This window comes from Nuphar pumila, chromosome 8 (assembly GCF_984573655.1).
Source record: "Nuphar pumila chromosome 8, dmNupPumi1.hap1.1, whole genome shotgun sequence".
NCBI classification, from domain to species: domain Eukaryota; kingdom Viridiplantae; phylum Streptophyta; class Magnoliopsida; order Nymphaeales; family Nymphaeaceae; genus Nuphar; species Nuphar pumila.
This window is the reverse complement of record NC_143256.1, coordinates 122,670,338-122,694,260: the sequence shown is the minus strand read 5'-3', so window position 1 is coordinate 122,694,260 and position 23,923 is coordinate 122,670,338. Positions and strand designations below refer to the sequence as shown.

Here is a 23,923-nt window from a genome sequence, read left to right as displayed (position 1 = left end):
TTAATCCACTCTAACATGTGGTGAACTTAATGCCCACGAATAGGGGTGTCAACGGGTCGGGTTTGGTTCGGACCCAGGTACAACCAGACTTGGGACCGATTTTTTTGGTATGGTATCGGGTCCAGACCTGGGTCTAATCGGGTACACTAGAAGAAAAATCATACCCAAACCCGATAAGAACTACATGAACCCGACCAGGACCATACCCGGCAAAATAATATTTTTTATCATTTTTACATTGAAAAATTACAGGTCTTAATCGGAAATCAGGTCGGGCCTGGGTCTGGTATAAAATTTCACAAACTATACCCGGATCCATGTATTAGTTGGACCTTTGGGTCCCGATCCGTCTTAATCGTGTCTTATTATTTATCACCATACCTGGACCCTATAGGTAGGGGTGGCAATTTCTGACACGACCCGCCAACCCGCCTCTTAGGCGGGTTCGGGTTGGGCTTAAGCCAACCCGTTTAATAAACGGGTCGACCCGTGTAACCTGTATATTAAACAGGTCGGGTTCGGGTTGGGGGTATGCCAACCCGGCTGACCCATTTAATAAACGGGTTAGGTGGGTGGGTCAACCCGACCCGCCAACCCGACCGCCAACCCGACCCGTCAACCCGACCCGCCAACCTGCCAACCCGATCCGTCAACCCGCCAACCTGACCCGCGAACCTGAAAATCCGTTTACCCGACCCAACCCATTTATTAAATGGGTTGGCGGGTCCTGTCGGGTTACCCGTTTATTAAACGGGTCGGGTTTGTGTTTGCCACAGCCGACCCGTTTAATAAACGGGTCGGGTTCGGGTTGAGGTATGCTGACACGCCAACCCGCCAACCCGACCCGATTGCCACCCCTACCTATAGGGTCGGGTCCCGGTAAACCAGACCTGTCACGAAGGCTCCTCACTCCTAGTTAGGGTGTCGGCTTGTATATATAAAGTTGAACACAAGTTTGTTACCTTAACTGTGGGGTGTGTCCAATGTTGTCAGTATCGGTGCATATCCCCTTATACATATCGTATCATCATAAAATAGATATGCTTCACCTCATAATCGGCTATTTTAAATAAAAAAAAAATACTTATCAGTATTTTAATACCTTTAACACGTTTCACATTTTGATTGACACAATATTTTTTAATTATTTTTCAGCCGATTCAGAACGATTCACTTGAGTATCGGTATCGAATGATTCACCTGAATCGTATATTGACAAGTTCAGGCCTCCTAGGGTTTTGTATCGAGGTCATCTACAGATAGGGTTTGGTAAATAATAGTACTTGATGGTGATCAGAAAATCAGAAGTTTCCTCTGTAGTTATAAAAAAAAAAAGTGAACTTATGATTTGTTTTTTTAGAAATAATTGCTTAAGAATTATGGACATAGTAACCTACACATTTATTAACATTAAAAAGCATGCAAGATCATGGGCATGGAATATCATCATCAAGGCATCTCCAACTATTAGCTGAAATTGTTAAGCAAAAGCAGCAGAAGGTACCTCTTAAATAGCTTCATGTGATACAAACCATATTTTTTTAATCTCCTTGAAAATGTATTTGTAGCTTGCTTTTCGGCTCAAATTAAGACAGCCACATGTCAAAGCATGATGTTACCCGTATCTGAATTTTCCTTTTTTAGACTTGAAAAAAAAGAAATGAGTCAAGCACAAACAATCTTAGTTTGACAAGCATGAAATTTACCAGCAAAGAGAGAGAGAGAAGACAAACCATATAAAAAAAAATCCCCAAAATCAAAATCATCATAATCTCTTGTATGTTTGTTTTCTATCTATTCACAAGCTAATTACTCCTTAGCAATAATTAAAATTTTTTTTAGATAACGGTAAGGTGGATGGCTTTCATTTGGACCCATATCCTTTATATTTTTTATGGTGAAGTTGGGCTATCATTAGTTGGTGTCCATGTAAGACCCTGCAGCTGCAAATTAGACTCGATGCATCTATTTCCAACATTTATGAGGCAAAAAAGTAAGCTGTATACATTCATTAAACTATATGTACAATCTGGAAGAGCTCAGTGAGAAAGAGGTTTGTGGGTCCATTTGCAAAAGGGTGAGCCAGTACACTGACCCTAGAAATTCATGCTCGACTACTTTATGAATTATTATGGTATACCATTTCACTGTTTGAGGCCCTCGGATTGTCACAAGAAAATTCCAAAGCAACTAATTGGTTCTGTAGAGAGAGAGAGAGAGAGGCTCATTTATCCAAGGTCAAATTCACAAATATAACGCCTTGGAACCTTACATTGAGGCTTTAATATATCTTTATATATTAAACAAATGGATAGGTGTCCAACATTTGTCCCAAGAACCACCGCATGTCTGGTAGGAGCAGCTAGTGCACGTCACCTTGTGTTGTGACATTGTAGGTTCAAAACCCAATGGTATAGTTGTATAACTGGTAGGGGTCTGCCTAACCCCAGCTTGCCTTAAAAAAGAAAAAACACTTGTCCCAAGAGCTTTTTTATTTTTTTGGATGGTGAAGGAACCCTCAAGAAGCGGATCACTTAAAGGGTCGGCCTCCTTGTAAGATAAAACTTAGGGTAGAGGACACGACCACCCAGCCTTACTTGTCCCAACAGTGATAATTGTACCAAGACATTAAATCTTCTTATTTTGTGAAAGACACAATATGCATGAGGACTATCTCAAAATCACAAAGAAGTTGGCACCTCTCTCTGCGACGTTTACGAGGGATGCTCTTATGTTCCTCTCTCATCCAATATTCGGTTGGATGTATTTTGGTAATGTTGAATGATAAATGTTCTTCTCTCTCTCTCTCTCTCTCTCTCTCTCTCTCTCTCTCTCTCTCTCTCTCTCTCTAGATGTGTGTGAACAAGGTTCAAGCTTTTGTTAAGAAAATGAAGCTTTTCCACAAGATGTGGGCTTTGGACCAAACTTTGAAGAATGCAGAATAAAGGTTGAACCAATCATGAGATTCTCTGTGCAACAAAGAGACTTGTCCTCAGACTGTTGATCAAAATGTGAAGTAGCCGTTGAAGCTATAGGGGATGAGCTGCTTTCAGCATATTGAAAGCAACACATGGACCAAAAGCTGAATTGAATGGCAAGATGCCCATAAAATTAAATGGATGGCAATCCAAGACATTTAATCATTGAGGAAGGCATCTTCTGAATACTCAAATGTGTGAATAAGGTTGATAAACACTGAAAAATCTGAAACAAGAATCACCAAAAAGGAAAAAAGTAAATTGGTCAAGCCAAATACCTTATCTTAACAAGGTTAACTTGGCTTTGATTTGGATGTTGGTGTAAATAAATCCATTGTATGATCATCTAACATTATCTGATTTGGCTTGGGTACAGTCTCAGGTGGAAGATATCCGCTTGTATAAAATCTAAAGAGCTCTATTATTGTTGGTTATGTACTTACAGCTAGGCTAACCAATTGGGTTTTTTTTTTCACCTTCTTCAGATTTGGATAGTTTTTGCATCATTATACGATATCGATTTCAAAACTCCATAAGAAACCTGACCATTTATCTAAGTCAGATCTGGTGGAGAGTTAACTAATCCGATTAGACGGGTTTTGGTTTCGTTGGATAGTTTGATATGCGAATAAAAACCATACAATTCGCATCCATGGATGGGATGAGTTTGTCATTGAGTTGCTAAATATAAACCATACATCGTGAATTAGCACTGTATGTCTGTGCTGCATGCTAGATCATGCAGCACTGCTTCTGCAATATCGGTAGCATTGGCCAATCCTAATGCAGAAAGAGCCATGTTGTAGCACGTGGGAACAGCTTATTAGTGTCAGTGTGTGGTACTGGAACAGCTTATTAGTGTAGGGATGTCAACTGGCCGGGTTTGGTTCGGACCAATGTGAAACCAGACCCAAACCAGATTTGAGATGATGATAGGTCTGGACTCGGGTCTAATAGGACTCACCATAAGAGAAACCAGACTCGGATCCTATAAGGATTACATAAACCAGACCCGGATCCTATAAGGATTACATAAACCAGACCCGTACCATACCCTGTAAAATAATATATTTTTAGCATTTTTACATTGAAAAATTACGGATCTTAATTGGAACTCGGGTCGGAACTAGGTCTGGGTCTGGTATGAAATTTTATAAACCATACACGGCTCCATATGTTAATTGGACCCTTCAGGTCTGACCCGGATTCTAATCGGGCCTTCTTTTTTTATCACCAAACCCTGTCCCTATAGGGTCTGGTACGGGTCAAACCCGACCCACTGTTACCCCTAGTGTCTAGTAGTATGGTACTATGGTGTGCATAGACTGACCGAAACTTGTTTGTGTGGGGCCCCACAGCCCTTAGTGGATTCATATCTGACCATGATCAACAGCATGAGCATTTTTGTTTTTTAAATGATATTCAACAACAATGCCGTAAGAGATTTGGCTCATGACTGTCATTAAAGTGCACTATACTTAATTAATTATCCCGTTATTCCGTGGGGTCATGTGATAATTTGGTTGCCAAATTGCCTATCTCACCTAAGCTTAATAACACTTTTTTAAAGTGTAATTGATTGATATTCTTTCCCACCATCGTGCTAGTGGAACCATAGTCCTAGGTACAAGTCTCTGAGACCCATCTGGATGTTAGGTCTACCATTATCTATTAAACAAAAAGTACATGTTCTTTCTTTGAGAGAGAGAGAGAGATTTGTTTATTTTTAATCTAATCTGCTATAAAAAAAAGCATTGCTGACATTGTAATTGTGTGTGTGTGAGAGAGAGAGAGAGATCTACCTGTTTACTTTTAATCTAATGTACTGTAAAAAAAGATTTTCAACATTACCACTCACGAAGATCAACAAAATGTCAAAAGTCAAAACAAATAAAGAAAGCACAAGAGAAAAGAACATTAGAGAGATAAAATGGGCTCACGCCGAAGCCGCTTGCCCAGATTGCGACAAAGGATAGGTAACATCAACAGGAGGGAGTGGAAGATCACTAAGATGCATATGCAAGATCGCATAAACATCTACCAAGATTTTATGCACCAGGTTTTGAATGTTAACTCGAATATGACGAAAATGAGCATCGTTTCGCGCCATCCAAACAAACCACCAAGAAGTAAGCAACCACGTCCGTCAGGTGAACCTCCACCTCTTGCTGCGCCTAATACAAACCGGCCCCAAGATCAGATCTAGCGCAAAGGACTCCTCCTTAACAAATACTTCCGGATGCCTCCAGGTCCTGCTAAAGATTTTCATAAATATTGGGCAAGACCAGAACAAGTGAAACGTAGATTCTTCTGCAGCTTGACAAAGCACGCACCAACTCGGGAGTTGAATGCCCCACTTCTTTAAATTACTGTGGGTTTGGATTCTATCGTGCAAAATTAACCAAGCTAGGACTCGAGAACGGGAGGAAGGACCCTTCGCCCAAAGCACATCCTCGGGCAACCAATCAGTCTCTGGCGGTAGCAACGATCTATAGACTTTTTTGGTGAGAAACTCTCCGCTTGGTGCCAACGCCCACTACAACCACTGACCAAAATTTCCGGAGACCTCAAAATGGTCTATAAAGCATTTTAAGTATTACGAGATTTACGAGAGAGAAAGAGAGAGAGAGATTTACGTATTTACTTAGAGAGAGAGATCTACTTGTTTAATTATAATCTAATCTACTATAAAAAAAAACGCTTTGCTGACATTGCAGCAGAGAGAGAGATATATGTTTGTTTATTTTTTACTTTTCCAGTACGAACTACAGGATAAAAGGGTCTTACCAAATTGTTCTTTTGCAAGTGCATGGCACTAATCATCACAGGCAATGTTGAAAGGGAAATGATTTAAAAAAAATGCTCTCCCACATATTTCCCAGTATTTGCTTGTGTGAATGTAACACCAGTAACCACTTAGTCAACTGAGGATGTAAAAACAAAAATACTAAAAAAAAAGGAAGGCATGAATTGCAACCAACTTTAATTAAACACGTTGGATGTGTCTTAGCTAGCTGCACCTTCAAAAACTTAACTGGAAAACCTTTCAAAAAAAGAAAAAAGATAGCCATTTATCCATTTTTTCTAAATTACAATATTATTTTTCATTATTTAAATTAAAAAATTCTTGTACATCTCATATTTGTACAAGTTATCTTTATTTTCCATTATATTTTTCATTGTCCAATTTTTTCTTTTAGATATTTAACCAGAGAAAACCCTGGTTCAAGTAGTAGGGTACTGAAAAAAAAGATTTCCTGCATATGGCCCAATCATAAGTTGTTAAAACCCCCACAACTTATGACAAGTGGTTGGTTACTCAAAAAAATGATGTCAGCCTTATGGCAAGGGACACACCCTGGGTATCGAACTCTCGACATCCTTCAGGTTCAGACCCAAGTAGAACCAGACCCATAAAAAAACATACTGAATCCTATAAGGATTACATGAATCAAACTCAAACCATACCTGGTAAAATAAAAAATTTTATCCTTTTTACATTAAAAAATAGCAGATCTTTGTCGAAATTAGGGTCAGTTCCAGGTCTGGTATGAAATTTCACAAACCATACCTAGCTTCATATATTAATCGGACCCTTCGAGTCAGACCCAAAATCTAATTGGACCTTCTTATTTATCACCAAACCCCGACCCTACAGGGTTTGGTAAAGGTCAGGTCCGGGTCAAACCTGACCCATTGACAACCCTATATCTACCTATCGAGGTGCAGAGCCCTTGTGGGCTCCAATATCCGGATTTATTTGTAAAGTTTATGCATCCCATATTCTACAACCAAGGATACTATAGATTTAAGTACAATAAAAAAGGAAAAAAAAAGGTGATCTCCATTTAGCACTGAATTATTTTTTACTTGTAAAACATTAGATTCTCAGCCTCTTTAATCATCGAGGCTTCGAAAATCTATTCGAAATAGGTGGCAGCTCTATATATCAAACCAAAAAAAAACTATGAGGCCTCTCTTGGTTTGAACATGACCATCTAACAATAATTTAAGGTGAATCACCACCGCAGGGTCATCCGGGTGGCCAGTGGGGTGGTTGTGAAGGTGTTGAGTTGAAAACCCCAGCTCAAACCCTGTTGGCACACAGGTGTATCCTTAGCTTTCAGAGGTGCGCCACATAAGGCAAGATGGTCGTGGGGCCCCACCAGGGGTTTTCCCTCGCTTCGGCAAGGGTTCCTCGTCATAAAAAAAAAAATTAAGGCGAATCATCACTCGAAACATATTTTTCAAAAAAAAAAAAAACCCATCTCCTTTAAATCGTACTGCAGTGTAAACCAATATCAAGCAAAGCTTTGAAACAACCAACCTTTGCTTATTTTAGAGAGTCAGATGCCATTCCTATATCTTCAACCTTTAAATAAAGTTCCAAAATCAAGTTTAAAAATTTAGAATTGATATGATGACGCTCTTAAAATACGGCCACCTTTGTCTTACTGTGTCGCTCGCTAATTGTTTAGAGCAAACCAATTATAATTTGCTTACTTTATGCTGTCAAACTTTGAGATATGTTAGATATCTTAAGAAGAATGATTGCACAAACTACATGATTTATTTAATACAAGTATGCCTTTGGTTAAACTATTATGAAAATAAAATATATTTATTTTTAATGGGGTTAGGCACACCCCTACCAGTTATACAACTAGCTACACACTGGTGGGCGTCGAAGTCATGATGCCCTAGCATTTGGTGATGTTCACAAGCCACTCCACCCCCTTGACCAGATGAGTGGAGCCCTTAAGAAAATCTACTCTTTTTGGGCTTACCATATTGACCCAATTTGAGCATTTGGTATTTGCATCATCCGGAAAAAACAATTTAAACATCAAAAGCGAGGGTGAATGACTCTCTCTCTCTCTCTCTCTCTCTCTCTCTCTCTCTATATATATATATATATATATATATATATATATATATATATATATATATATATATATATATATATATATATATATATATATGGGTTTTTGGTCAATTGCACAGTTGTTTTTAAAGAATAAAAAATCTTCTGGTCAAACTTGGGATGCAAACGGTAAAAAGAAAAATATTTAAAGAGCCACAGTTCAGAAAACCAACAAAGCTGCAGGCAGACGTTTCACTCAAATCAGAAAATATAAATTCGGTCATAAAAGTTTCCGCCCCACATCTTCCTAACAAGATAACTTTCTCAAGAATTCAACTAAAAGAAATCACCCTTGTAGTTTTATAAGTAAAAATAGAACCTTTTCAGAGAAAAAAAAATGATACACCTTGACTCTGCATAAACGTAGGTCACTAATTGCCACCATTTCAGCCGGTTGGCGATGTATGGTCAAATTTTGCATTCACATCGGTGTATGATAAATGGAAGGCAATTCTGTATACATTGCATGCAGAGATTGGAATTCAACTTGATTTTGTCTCTTTTGCTAGAGTGTCTTCTTGGTTTCTCTGTAGCCTCTTTTGACTTCAACAGAACTTTAATTTGTTCTCGAAAGAAAACAAAAGGAAAAAGAAAAGCAGAAAATGGCATGCAGCAGTATACAATCTGTACACAGTCGAGTAAAAAATAAAAAATAATCACCTACTGTTATTTTATGCCTTCAAAAAGCACAAACAACAGACAGGATGCACCATGATGAAAAAACAAGACACTGTTGGCTCTCACGACTCACGAGACTCCAAGAATAATCATCATATTACCGAATCCAATAAGTTGCCTTTAGGCAAGTGCATCCCAGTGTGAATGGTGCAACAAAAACCAGAAAGCAACAGCTGCACTTACCCGTCTTCAAATGAAGCATTCTTCTCTGCTAGTCTCATGTTCCATCCTAGGCATTAACCGCTTATATATAGTCTTCTTGCAATCTTATGTCATGCCTCATAAACATTTCAATGCATAAGTCAGCATATTGTGTATGGCCACCTGAGTCATCAACTCAACCTGGTCCAATAGGCAACTGACAAAATTCAAGGTTGCAATTTTCCCAATTACCACAGAAATCTCTGATCTTAGAGATATTCAAAGCACCCTAATCACATTTAGGGAGTCAATGTACAAATTTATTCTGTTTACACGCAAGGATGCATCAAAATTATAGGCTTTGATAACTTGGAATTCATGCAACACTTTCACAAGGTTTGCCCTTTTCTTCATTTAACTATAATAAGCGAGTTTATAGACCCCCCAACATTCAATTTCTAAGACACAAATCCTGTGCTCCCAGCATAGCTTCACATAAAAGTTCTTCCAGTGTATGCACAAGGATGCCCATCAATCACATCTACCTTGGTTGCTTTCTCCTGATACTTTTCTTTGCTCAATGTTCAAATAACCAATTTTATTATATGACACGAGAGCATATGCTGAGTATCATTCTTACAGGGAATATATCAGTTCATGTAAAACCAGGGTTGCTTGTCAAAATTGTCTCAACAGTAGTAAACAATAGCAGGATGCCCCAAAATGAATGACAGATATGGCACAATGATGGCTAAAATGAACAGAATCAAATACTAAAGAGTTCAAGGTTCTGGTGTCCTGATAAATATCTTTGGATAGAAAAGTACATGTCCTCCGATGGTAATCAACACAGATTGTCGGAAATGAAACAGAAGGTTTATAAGCTTACAAAATAAAGTTTTAGATGATAACCCTGCCAAAGGATCCAATGCATATTGCATAGATGAAATTCCTAGCACACAACCTATATCAAAATTACCAAGAGTGATGCCACCTCAAACAATGTTAGACATCAGCAGTTAGTTTTAGGGTACCATATTTGTTAAGCATACCATGACAACGAAAGGGACGGACGATGAACCTAGGATAGCTAATTAGAGGGATATAAGATTTCCTTATGTTTTAAATTAAAACTTGAAATTAGATAGCAGCAAACAAGAGCAACAATTCTGCATTTACTGATTGAGCCTTTCATGCCCCCCTGTATCTGAATCATAGCTTCCATGCTCAGTTACCAGCTGAGTTGCTATCAGCTTTCATTTGTTGGGTTTCATACCCATAAAGCTATGTCACGGTGTGGATGGGTGCTGATACTGGTGCAGATGTAGCACTTTAAAAAAACTTGGGTGCGGGCGGAGGCTATATATATATATATATAACTGGGCTTGGTTAGGATTAACTGAATCTACTTTTGCACAGAAATGGACCTCAGTGTCGTTGACTTCACCTGACACAAAGGAATGTCGCACTGGCATGGGTGCGGGTGTGACGTGGGTGTGGTGCCCTGTTAAAAGAGTCCGTGTTACATAGCCATACAGGTTTTATGATTTTCTGATTTTACTATAGAGTGGTGAAAAACACATTGTTGAATATCCAAGGGAGAAACAGACTTTCAAAAGTGATTCATTGGGAACGTGTACAGTTTTCACTCAACAGATGCCGGCACCATGAAAGTATTCTTACATGTTTCCTTTCCTGAGGTTGATTGTAGCTTTCCAATAATATATCTCCACCTTGAAAAGGATATAGGGCTTCAAAATTCTCCAGAAAACTTGTCAGCTACATCGTCTGTATGATCAGCTTGAACCATACCATATTATTTACAACAAAAGGTCAAGCATCATCACTTGTGAATAAGAAAACACAGCCCTTCAATCGATCCAATTGATGTCTGATAAGGCCTATGCATGGGCAGGTTGTGACAGTAATCTGGAGTGGTTGTGTTCACCCTCGTAGGTGACAATAAGCATTGACGGGTCTTCCAAGCACCTCTCTACATGCTTTCTTGCAGGGCAGCCTCTCATGCTGCTACATTTATAATAGCCCCTGCACAAACAAAAAAAATCATCCACCTCAGCTAAAACAGAAGGGATTGTGAAACCAATGTCTTAAGACAACAAGCCAAATACTAGGCTTAAGCAAACAAGATTAATTTCTGCAACTTGGTGCCTATCCATTTATTGCATTCTTTGTATAACATAACTGATTCAACATAAATCTCAACCAATAAGAGCTGAGCCATATCCATGTCCCAGAAAGCAGGTTTTATGCTTTGCACAATAATATCCATCTTCTGAATCAACAGGATGGATATTCCAACATTTGAACGCAGAGAAAGTTATCAATCTTGTAAAGTTTGAACCATGAGGAATTCAACTTAGAGATCAGTGAATTAAGCATGCAGGTTGATCAATACAAAAACAAAGCAGATTCCGTTGGCCACTTTACTTTGCCAAACTCATTCAAAATCATCAAACCAAGTGCACGACCAGAACAAATGTAGGTCCAGTCCTCCATATGGAACCATAACAAATCTGAAACCCATTACAGAGAAGAATTCCCCCTATTAAGGTTTCATTGAAGACTGAATCAAAACCTATAACACCTGCGCACTCTCTCTCTCTCTACCAAGTTAATCCAAATCCAGCTAACCCACCAAAGACGAAAGAAGTAACAATTGAACACAATTAACAAGACCATCCATCGAGTCAACAAATCTTTCCTAATTGCTGATTAACAAAAAGCAATTTCAGAACCAACGACAAGAATAAAACAAAGAAGAAGTGCATACCTTGGATGAGGTGAACCCTTGATTGGTTTCTGCCCATACTTCCTCCATGAGTACTCATCAGGGGGAATATCAGCAAGCTTGTTACTTATAGCAGGCACCTTGATGGATCTCTTCACCCTCAGCTTCCTGCATGCAAACAAATGAATGCATTCCTCAATCCACTGACACACTACATCAACACCCCACAAAACCAAACCAAAACAAAATAAATCCAGCATAACCAACAAAGAGAAACCAATTCCAAACAAATTCAGACCTTCTCTTTGAACAGTGGCACCTACCACTTGTTCCACATTTCCCACTGCCATCTTCCCCTTTCCCAGAGCACTTCCTCTTCTGGTGGTGGCCGATCCTATCCTGCGACGAAGACGACGGGCCTATGAGGCGGAACGCCTTCCCGTCCATATTGGCAACACTCCTATCCATGCTAAGAGATGACATGAAGGACCTGGAGGAGGACATGGTTGGGGTGCAGCTTGAGTTATCAAACTTCAAGTTTATGCCGCTGTTGCTCCTCCTGTACATGAGATCAGCCTGGAGCTTCATCTGCTGAAGGAAATGGAAATGGGCACTTGGTGCCTGTGGGTGAGGAGGGATCTGGGCAGTAGGCTCATGGTAGGGACTGGGTGCAGCAGGGTCCATGCCCATCTTGGGGTTCTCCATGCATATCCTCTGCCTGGGTGAGGACTGGGTGCTGCCCTTCCTGAACCTTGCATGGCCCACCTTGTGATTGAGGAGGGACACCACCCTCTTGAACTTCATGAGGGCCTCCCCAGTTAGGCCCATCACATTCTTCCACTCCAAACCCTCTTGGGACTCGGACAGCATGCTCATCAGCCTGTGGCAGCACTCAACCGCTGCCTTGTTTGCTTCCTCCACCTCCTCCATAACCAACCCCCCCCCCCCCCCCTAAAAAAAGCCCAAATCTTCCCAACCTTATTCCCAGAAACCAAGGCCAACAAGCATGGGAAATCGGTTACCAACAAACCCTAATTCTTCATGAATCACAAAACCACCATTTTTTTTTCTTTTGTTGTCAAATACCCAACAAAAAAACAAAGAGACCCCAAAAAACTAGAGAGTCCTAATGCAACAAGCCCCAAAGGACTATGGGAAGAACAACAGAAAACCCCCAATGTCTGGTAGAATCAGGAAATGGAGTGTGCCTTAAAACACAACGAAGGAATCATAGACCCAAGAAAATCAACGCATGTATATATACTAAGAACACGAATCCATTCATCAACACTGCACCACCAAAGAGAGAAAGGGATAGAAGAAGGAAAGATTCTGTTTGAAGATGTCGACGGGAAAAGATCTAGTGGGTACTTCCCAAAACCGAAAAACGAGACAACAAAAGCAAAAGCCAAGATTCGCAGGCTAATTCCTGCTCCTACAGACGATTAAAGTCGTGATATTCTAATGGCGGAACCCTAGGACGCCATGGACAACTAGAGAGAGAGAAATCTGACACCTCACGAAACGAATTGTTCCAAAAAAAAAAAACGCTCAAACTAATACAACAAAACAACAAAAATAATAGAGAGAGAGAAATGTCTGCTCCCACCCCACACCTACCCTTTTGACCAAATTGCAGAGGGGGGCCTCTCTCGGATTATTGCTCACCTTTCCAACCCACGGGGAGAGAGACCAAAATAAACTGCAGATTTACATTAAAAAAAAAAGGAAAGAGAAAGAAAGAAAGAAAAACAATGTATAATGGGATTGTCAGAGTCAAGACGTTATCTTGACCCAGAGGTCTCGGGTTCGAATCCCACCAGACTCCGTCCTCTCTGCTCTGTAAACAGAAAAAGCAAAAGACAGTATTTTTTTTTTTTGAAAAAGAGAGAGAGAGAGTGCGTACAGTCCTCGTCCACGCATTCCGACGTGGTCCCCACGCCTCGCACGCCCCGTCACGCCTCACGCCACTAACGACGTGGCGAGCTTCAGGCCGTTGGTGGGGCCCGAGTCATAAGGCATCCGAGGCGTTTCCACCAATGACATATCGACTCGTGGCTCTTAGGGCTGACTTGGTGGGAAGGGGTCGCCGTGTGGCACACGCCGGAGTTGAAGCGGTGGACCGAGGTGTCCTGGTGGGCCCCGGCCACGGTCAGAGATCGTTGACTTATGTAACAGACTCTTTCTCAGGGCTTTCTTTTCGTCTTTTTTTTTATTTCTCTTTTTTTCAGAAATGACGAAAATGTTCCCGTGGAACTTATTGGATTACGGTAATGCCCTCCAGGTTTTACACTATTTACCTTATCGGATTTTTTGGTGACTCGGGAAAGAGACGATGATGGATGTCAATAAACCGGATTTTATCTCGGGCCGAATTCGATTCAGTTTGGTTGCATTTGGTAAGCCAAAACAAATGGGATTATAATTCGGATGCGGATATGGTTTTGATTTTTTGTTACCAAATCTGAGAAATATCTAAATTTGAAGATTTTTTTTAATCCGCTTACATGTGTACACCATCTGAATTCGAATTCAAATCCATTTGGTCAACATCAGATTAGTTGAATATAGTACTGGCCACATGCAATCAGATCAGAGCCATTTATATCCCTAATGGGCGGGTAGATTGAGAATTGAGCTGGATCGACCTGACCCAGACTAGGGTATTGGGGTTGAATCGGTCCTTTTGCTGATTTTTTTTTGTAAATCTTTAATTTTTGCTATTTTAATGATTTTTTTAATAAGAAATTAAATGAACCGATTCGAACATGAATCAGCCAAAACTTTGGGTTTTTTTTTTTTAAATTGATTGGTTCAGAAACGCATTTTGAAAACATTATTGGTATGGTTATCTGCTCTCTGATATGTATTATGCAAAAACAGTTCGGATCTGGGGCATTTTTTATTAGGGGTATCAATGGGTCGGGTTTGACCCAGACCCGACCCATACCAAACCTTATAGTGTCAGGGTTTGGTATAAATAAGAAGGTCTGATTAGAATCCGGGTTGGACCCAAAGGGTCTGATTAATATATGGAGCCCGGTATGGTTTGTGAAATTTCATACCAGACCCAGGTAAGACCTGAGTTCCAACTAAGATCCACACTTTTTCAATGTAAAAAAGTTAAAAAAAAATTATTGTTATACCGGGCATGGTTCATGTAATCCTTATAGGATCTGGGTATGGTTTCTCTTATGGTGGGTCTGTTTAGACCCGTAACATCATCTCAAATCAGGCCTGAGTCTGGTTTTACCTGGGTCCGAACCAAACCCGACCCATTGAGACCCTTGTATTTGATGGATTGATGGATCTGTGCTCTTCATTGCCAGTTCCACATTAGTGAAATAGGGTACATTTTTGTATGAGAGCTGCTTAAGACTTGAGAAAGGTCTAAGATCTGGACATAGTCTCAAAAGGTTGAGACCCATTTATGGAAGGCGTCGAATCAGTGGAGGGAGGAATGGAAGGCCCCGAAAGAGTACCCTATTTCACTAATGTGGAACCGGCAATGAAGAGCACCAGATCCACGTGGCCATCCGATTTCATTTAAAATTTGCTTCCTACGAAAGGCAGAGAGGAGGTGACGGGTGTAGTGCCCCAAAATTTCATTTAAAATATTTGGATTTTTTTTTTTAAATAATAAGTATAGCAAAAATAATTAAAATAAAATGATGAACATCTTGAGCTGGATCAGCTGAATACAAATGGTAGCATTCAACTGTAACTTTGATTAAAATAAATAACAATTAGAGGTTCATCACATTCGAATTTAAAATAATTATTATTTTATTTAAATTATTTGCAGGACACATAAACACAATCCCGCATGCTCGCGTTGCAACTTATGCGATAACACATTTAAGTACACTAAATCACGTAAAATGATGATAAAGACCATAAAAAACCTTTTTTCATCCCATTTTTAAATTTATCAAAATAGTGTACAACTTAATGCATTGAGCAATACACACAAGCCTTTTATATATAATGTCATCATTAAATGATCAGATTTCCCTAATGACACTAACGAAAGAAAATTAAAATATAATGTCATCATATTTTTTGAATTGAAAATCTCCTATTTACTTTCTTAATTTAATTAAATCATTTCATCTAACAAGAAAATTTATTTTACATGTATCATTTAATCATTGTGAAATAATAACAATGTACCTAATATATTAAGATTTTTAAATCGTACTTGATAAAAACCGCAACACCTAAAAGAATGATTAAATCAAACACGAAGCCTTAAAATCTTAAACTATTCAGATTTCAAAATAAAAATCTATTTGTTGTTGTTATTATTTATTTTTTATCAAAACACATGCATAATATTTTGAGTTTTGATTAGCACCAATGGTGCCATCGATCTCACCTAAACAAGGTGGATCGGTGCACATACAAGAGGTGCATCCAATATAGCCTTATATGCAGGTCCATCAATATTGCATAAATGTTAAAGCACTACCTTGCTGAAGCTTGAGTAAAAAGCATGAAGATGGACAATAGTACAACTTATATGTGTACACCCTTGCACAACTCTTCTAATAGATGTCCTTCACTCAAACAGTGTGGGAGATATAAGAGGGAAGTGAGAATAGTTGAGAGAATTCAATAGAGAGAAAGAGAGAAATTTGAGAGATATATAGAAATAGAGAATAAGAGAAAAAAAATGAGAGGGAACTAAAGAAAGAGAGTGAGAGGGCGGGGCGTGAGACCCCCCTCCCCCCTTTCTTTATATAGCTCTCTCTCTCTCTCTCTCTCTCTCTCTCTCTCTCTCTCCATATGGCAAAGATGAGAGAGGTGCCCCGTCTTTCCTATATGGGTTCAACCTATTACAGTAATATTTACCTTTGCTTAAAAATTTTCTTCTTTTTTTCAAGATGGATTGTTCCTATCATTTAAGGAGTCCACTGGCCCTCGCTTGCCTATTTTTTGTCTTCCTACTTATTTTTCTTTCTCTTTTTGTTTTGTTTTAATTTATGTTATATGCCATAAATAGAGAGAAGGGGGTCAACCTTTATCTCTTGGGTAGGTGGGTCCCACTAGGTGTGGAACCCCCCTATCCTTATATGATAAATTAGAATAAATTAATTTTTTAATTGATTAATTAAGATCCTCATTTAAGTTTTCTAATTGATTCATATCCAAAATTTGGGTCTCATTGCCATTAGGACCAATAAAAAAAATGGAAACCCAAACTTAGAGTGGATTTCGGATTTCTCCAAGATCGACAAACACCAGATTCAAATTCACTTCTATAATGAATTTTGGACTTACTTGAGATTCATATCCAAATACTAGATCTAACAAATTTTGTGCCTTCAATACCACCAAATAACAGAGTGGGCCTAGTTTTGTGCCTTCAATACCACCAAATACTGAACTATATATATATATACATAGATATATATATGAGGGTTTCTTGGTCATCAAAAGGAAAAAAAAGTGTGACAATGCAACAACATATCAATATCAATGGATAATCAGCGATGTTGCTTTCAGAAGCGCAATACAACGTCCCAGCTGATTCTGTTTTCAAGATGGTGCTCAAATCACTATCAATCATCTTCAACTCTGAAAAAACGATCGGTAGTCTCCTCATTTTTTGTTTTCATCATGGTCCTCTAAAAGCCTTTGCTTTTATTTTCAGATCTTGGCTATTCTTTTCTTCTTCTTTTATCTATCTGTTTATTTATTTTATTATGCAAGCTGGCTGATAGGCTAATGTGGTTCAAGAACAAAGGCCTCGGGTTTGGTTCGGACCAGGCAGTACCAGACTTGGACCTGGTTTTTTGGGTATGGTATCAGGTCCGGACACAGGTCTAATCGGGTCTACTATAAGAAAAACCATACCTGCACCCGATAAGAACTACATGAGCCAGACCCGGACCATACCCAAAAATCTATATTTTTATCATTTTTACATCGAAAAATTGTGGGTATTAACCGGAACTTGGGTAGGGTCTGGGTACCCAGTCCATGTATTAATCGGACCTTCGGGTCTGAACTCAGGTCTTATTATTTATCACCATGCCCGGACCTTATAGGGTTTGGTTCGGATCGGGTACGGGTAAACCCAGCCCGTTGACACCCCTACTCATACTACTTGATGTGGCTCTGCTGGAGAAAAGTACAAGTCTTGGAATGAGTCTTGTGCTGGGTAACTGGCCAGCCTGACCTGGCTTGTCAATTAGACGGGCCGAGCCTAGGCCCAGTTGGGGCCGACCAGTGGTTAGATTCCTGGCTCATGGGTCTGCTTGTTGGGCCCATATATCGTCTTAATTAGGTTGGTCTGTCACATGCACACATCCATACTTTTGCTTTTTGGTGGTAGACACTTGATTTGCACATATCAAAAAAACAAAATCTAACATTTGGATCGTGTTTAATATAATCTATTTACTATTTTCATGGGATTAAGTTGATTCCACTATAATGTTCTTGGTTTAAACTATCTTTACATTCATGAATTCTGAGCTGTTGATTTTTCACCATCTTGAAAATTAATTCTATGATATATTGAACATGATTAATTAAACTTAATAACATGGTAAATAACTTAAACACATTTTTATAAGGTTAGATCGAATATTTCTTGGGTAGATCTATGAAATACCATATGATGCCACAGTTCAGAATCACAAATAGATTTTCTTATATATATATATATATATATATATATATATATATATATATATATATATATGTGTGTGTGTGTGTGTGTGTGTGTGTGTGTGCTACAGTGGTTTGTATGTACAAATGATCCAGCAAATGAGGTGGAACCCCTTGTTTTTTTTTTCACACATTTAACACCATAGATGTGATCTACAAGTTTTGTTTAGTAGAAACTGGATTTTAGATCCCCGGAATTGTAAGTTTGGTAAGGCCGTCAACTCAATTTTATATGCTTTAGGCACTAATTGTTGCTAAACAATATTGACAGCCAAAATTGACCATTTAGTACTGTCTATTTCACGTTAAGCAATGGGCTAGACCCGATTTGTTGCTATAACATGACAGCCAAAATTGTTGCTAAACAATGTGTTGTCCCTAAAAGAGGAGGATACAATGATTAAGATTTTGGTGAATAGAGATCCCATTAAAACTTTATTCAAGAAATGGGCCAGACCCGCCATTTCTCAGGAACAATAGCTAAGGGTCCTGATACTACCACTTGGATCTACATGCTGATGCTCACGATTTGGATAGCCATGGGGTGAAATATACGCAAAAGTATTTTTTAAACAATAAAAGGGCAAAATAATGAACAAAGAGAAAAAGAGAACGTATAACAAATATTCTAAAATAAATTGAAATTTATTAAACTCCATTTTTCGTTAAAAAAAAACAAAAACTCAGTCTGTAGAAATTTTTGAAAACATCAGGCTTGGAAGCATGTAATATCTTACTTGGCGTGTCGGTTGTGGCCGCTAGATAATAACCAATGAAATAGAAAAGTTTTAAAGATAAATCAATATTTTATCTTAGAATGTTATCTGATGGACAAATATCCTGACCCCCACCAACTATTATTCAAAGTATCACTAGGGTTTGAACCTGCAACGCCCCACCACAAGGAAACGTGCATTGACAGCTCCTACCAACCGCGCGGAACCCCATTAATTATTACGGCATACCAAAGGTAGCATGTAGGACTGGTAAACGAACAGATCAGCTCCTGACTCGGCTTGGTTCTGCTCGTTACGACCTCATTCATGATCAGTTCTTATAGTTGGCGAGTTGAGCCATGACCCGCTCGTTTAGCTTAAACGAATTGAGCCGGAACACAAGTTGTTCAGCTCAACTTCGCTCGATAGTGCTCGTGTGTATATATATATATATATATATATAACAAGGATGAATGAATATATATATATATATATACATAAAATATGGACTACTAAATATAATTTATAAAAAGTTATATATATTTTTGAGTATAATATATATATATATATATATATATATATATATATATATATATATAACATGGAATGTTTTTACACAAGCCAGCTCATGTTCTCGTCTCGTCTCATTCATGGATGAGCCAAGCTTAAACTCGGCTCAGCTAAACACGAACACGAGCCGAGCCCGAACATGCCCTGTTCGGTTCGTTCGGCTCCTTTACCAGCCCTAGTAGAATGCCATATCATCAAACAATTTTGTCTTTCTTGTTATTATGGGTGTTCTGTCTCTAGCAAAGAAACTTCAATTCTGTTTGGTTAATATTACAGGATACGTTTGCAATTCTTGGATTTTTTCAGCTTTCTGATTGCAAATCATAATTACCATACTTTAAATTTAGTGAGACATAAGAAAGTGCAAGTTGTGATTGTGATTCTCACTTGAGAATGCTTATTCTTCAAAATTATGTGAAAATTGGTCACAAGACTGGGCTTGTGACCAACAACCACAGCTTTTGGATTTTCATTTATAGTCACTCATCTCACCGTTTACCAAAAAGCAAATATGCTCTTACTATTTTTTATATGAAAACATGACTACTTTTTCCTTGTTTTTTATTGCACTAGTTGGTTATACTCGAGTTCTTAAGATCATACAAGGACGTTAGAATAACCAATTAGGCTGCGTTTAAATCCTTCCTATTGAGATCCAATGGATCTGTGAAGATCTGAGGTTCGACCCTCCCAGGTCAAATTTCAAATCCAACCATTTCTCCTTATGTCTAATAAAAGCCAGGATCTCAAATCCGAGCTACCCTAAAGAAAGTCATGTTGCCAACAAGACTCATCTCACCTAAGTTAGTTGGACTCAGTCTGGCTACATGAAACCAACGAGTCGGCAGTTATGACTTGCAGCAGTTGCCATAGATTCAGCCCTTCAAACTTGAAGGAACTTAATTGACAACCAGTTTTTGTTCTGTCAAGCCAACCTTATGGTGCAGTATCTCTTAAACCATGCTTGAATGAGGATCAATCATCCACTAGTAACTCTAGGTGACTGTCCTAGCTCGCAAAAGGACATCCACCAGACAGGCCACCGGTATGATCTTATGGAGTCATAAAAAAGATAAAAATAGGATTCCACTATCTTTCCAAGAACTTCCCAAACTACTGTAGGTGAAACCCTGGGGGCGAAGAGCTGGCTGGGAGGGGGAGGAGGTGTTGGATCGTTATTCGGATCACACAGTTTCACAATCATAATCATGATATAAATCATAATATGCAGCAGAATACAAATCATGATTTTTAGCAGATCGAAACAATAACAGGGAGCAAACATGTCGGGTTCCGCATAACACCAAAATCCAGATAGCAGCATATGAACAAGCAGATGCACAGAACACAATAACAACAACAGAAGCATGTTAGTACTGTGTAAAAGGCTAAGGCGTACGAAAGTACTCCCCTTAGAGAATATTCACCCCCACATACAGTGCAAAACAGGGTTCGACGTCCTTCTCATAGGATACAATAGCCACGACGATCAGACCGGTGCACCCCGAAGGATCGTCCTTCGAAAACAACCTCCACGAACCGAAGTTGCAGAAAACCCCTTTCGGGATAACCCAAGAAAGAGAGAGAGAGCAACAGGGAAATGAAAAATCGCAGAGCTCTTCTGCAGAGATTAATTCCTCTCAGATCTGTTAACCTCAGCCCTAACCACGCTTTTATAACCCACGAACGGTTACAAAGCGTGGAAGGAACCCGTTACGGAATCCGAGGAGACGTGACCCGTTAACAGAAATCGAAGAGTCGAGATCCGTTAAAGGAATCCGAAGAACCATAATGGGCACAAACTACGAGGAGTCGTGACCCATTATCATTTCTCATAATCCGTTAAATAATCCAAATATCCACAGAAACTTTGGGCAAAAAGGTACTTTAGTCTTGATTGGATATGGCCCTAAAGGGCCAATTACCCGAACACGAACACGAACCCGGCGTGGCGGGCGGGCGTGCGTGTGTGTGTGGTAGTCATCCCAACCACTTGTTCTCAGGAACAAATGTAAGAGTTTACATGTGGCTTATAAAGCCCACAACAAACTCAAACACAATCAATATGGGACTATTCCACGTCATCAAAACCACTTTTTCCAAAACAGCCTAGTTTCATATTTGAATTCTTTCTTCCCTTCCTTCTTACACCTAACAGGAGGGGCTCAGTTCCATGTTGTTTCCTAGTTAACAAAATTAAAACGTCTGTCAGGGAATAGCTGTTATACAGCAAGATGTAGCAGGATGATCTCGTGGTGACTAGCGATTTTTTGTGTTTGTGTTTTACATAAAAAATTACATGCATGATAATGTCCTATGTTTGTGTTTTACACCGAAAATCACTGTACATGTTATGCAAAACACAATAAAAACTAAGTAAACCAGAATATAAAAAGAAGAAAAGAACAAGAGAAGACACAAAATTTACGTGATTTGGCACTCAAGCCTACTTTCACGGGCAAAAGAGGAGCAAAAAATTCACTTTCAAATGCAAGAAATTACTCTCAAAACCCTAATTCTCAATACATTCGAAACTTTCGTACCCAACTCTTAAAATGAAGCAGTTATAAATATGACAAGGCATAAAACCCTAACTCGTACAAAAGAAAAAAGTTACAAAACTGGACAGGGCTTTGCCCCCACACCCCTGAGAGGTTTGTGGTGTGCTTTAGTCTTGGGCCTAATCCCTCTGGTGTGTGTTCTCCCCCGAAGACGGACTCTTTGCTACAGTGCGTGTTCGGGGGTCTAAATGAGCGCCACGTATGTAAGCACATGGGGCTCGTATTCTCGTGTGCGTCGGCATCACTTAACATCGGAGTCTGGTGCGGTTGCAAAGACTTAAGTACACTTTCTTGCTATTCTCGCCATGAAACGATGGTTCAAGAAAATAACAAAAATATCCTTCATTCAAAAAAAGGAAAATGATAGTTCAAAAAAAGAACAAAAATATCCTCCATCTAGAAAGTCGAGGATGATGTTAACTCTTCAAAGTCTAAACAGCGAAACAAACATGAAACACTCTCTTTCTTTTCTGTTTGAACTTTCCGTCCTCATCTTCTTCTTCTTCCTTCTCCGTGAAACACTGTAAAACCCTCTCTCTCTCTCTCTCTCTCTCTCTCTCTCTCTCTCTCTCTCTCTCTCTCTCTCTCTCTCTCTCTCTCTCTCTCTCTCTCTCTCTCTAGAGAAGAAATTAAGGAAGGCAATGAGACGACGATCCAATGGTGATCGTCGTTCTCTTTCTGCTAGCAATGGCCAGAATGTTGCCCTTGTCCAGCGGGCAACTAACTGCGGCAGCCCCTCCGCCGCCTTCGAGGGACACCTACAATGGAGTCTTTCAAAGTACAATCCGTCTACCCCTACGTCGACAATACTTTCGATCAGAGCTATGCCTTTCAAGTCACCCTGACGTTGCTCAACACGGGCGTTCGCACCCTCAAGTCTTTGCGGGCATTCGTCGGGTTCTGACACCACGAGGTCCTCATCTCGACCTTCAGCGCCATGCTCTCCGATAGGACCCACCTCCCCGCCAACGTCGAGAATGGCACGTTCCTCTCTTGCTTCCCCATCACGAACCTCAAGACTGTCATCGGGACGGCTAGCGACTACAGCCTGATCACGACGAAGATCGTGCTCAAAGGGGAGGTGTTCGGCATTGCGATTTACACACAATAGCGATTTACAAAAATCGCGTAGCGCAAAAAAATGGCAAATCAAAAAATCGAGTAGAGATTTATGAAAATCGCGTAGCGAAAAAAATGGCAAATCGCTATGCGATTTTCGTAAATCGCTATGTAGCGAAAAAAAAGGCAAATCGCTAAATTGAGTAGCGATTTACGAAAATCGCGTAGCGAAAAAAAAAATGAAAAATCGCTAAATTGAGTAGCGATTTACAAAAATCGCATAGCGAAAAAAAAAACAGAAAATCGTGGAAAAGGGTGTTACGAAAACCTTGAGCAAGAAATAACTAAAGGAAACATACGAGCGCCCGGATCAAACAAAACACTTTATTGCTCTTTTTTTGAAGTTACAAGAGGGAAAGAAAAAAAGAAATTATACAGGGCCCAAAAAAAATTTGTTCTGGGGGCGCTGCCCCCCGGGACCCACATCGGCGGAGCGCCCAGATCCTCCTCTTGTAAGGGCAAAAACTCTGAATGAGGCTCCACAACTCATCAAGTTGAAACATGCTACAGTCAGTGTGCAGGTCAGTCGATGCTTGATGGAGCAGTGTAGGATCGTCTGGTGGATGTGCACAAAGGCAGAAAGAGAAGGGAGAGAGAGGGTGGGTTGATGTTCATGACCTTCTTCAGGGGAGATTCTTTTCTCGGATAATGGATTGGGTCTTAAATAACCATCTCCGGGGTACTTAAGTCTTTGCAACCGCTTCTTTTCTAGAATCGTCGTTTTATGACACCAATGGAGGAAAGGGTACTTAAGTATTTGCGACTGCACCGGACTTCGATGCTAACTGATGCCGACAAACATGGGGATA

The 23,923-nt window shown here is 39.6% G+C and overlaps 1 protein-coding gene across 1 annotated transcript; it reads right to left on the bottom strand.

Annotated features, from left to right (window-relative positions):
- Positions 1 to 10,469: 10,469 nt before the first annotated feature.
- On the bottom strand, positions 10,470 to 12,378 carry LOC149830517 (putative WRKY transcription factor 21). Its single transcript, XM_090015839.1, has 3 exons — positions 11,769 to 12,378; positions 11,513 to 11,638; positions 10,470 to 10,767 (listed from the first exon to the last, which is right to left on the bottom strand). Exons 1-3 carry the CDS (start codon positions 12,344 to 12,346, stop codon positions 10,623 to 10,625), a joined length of 849 nt encoding a protein of 282 aa, XP_089871965.1. The 5' UTR covers positions 12,347 to 12,378; the 3' UTR covers positions 10,470 to 10,622.
- Between the last annotated feature and the right edge of the window lie 11,545 nt (positions 12,379 to 23,923).

Coding starts and splice junctions, on each gene's coding strand:
- LOC149830517 (XM_090015839.1), bottom strand. CDS start 12,346: ATGAGCATGCTGTCCGAGTCCCAAGAGGGTTTGGAGTGGAAGAATGTG. Junction 11,639..11,768: donor TGCCACTGTTCAAAGAGAAG/GTCTGAATTTGT, acceptor GTTTGCATGCAG/GAAGCTGAGGGTGAAGAGAT. Junction 10,768..11,512: donor AAGGGTTCACCTCATCCAAG/GTATGCACTTCT, acceptor TTGTTTGTGCAG/GGGCTATTATAAATGTAGCA.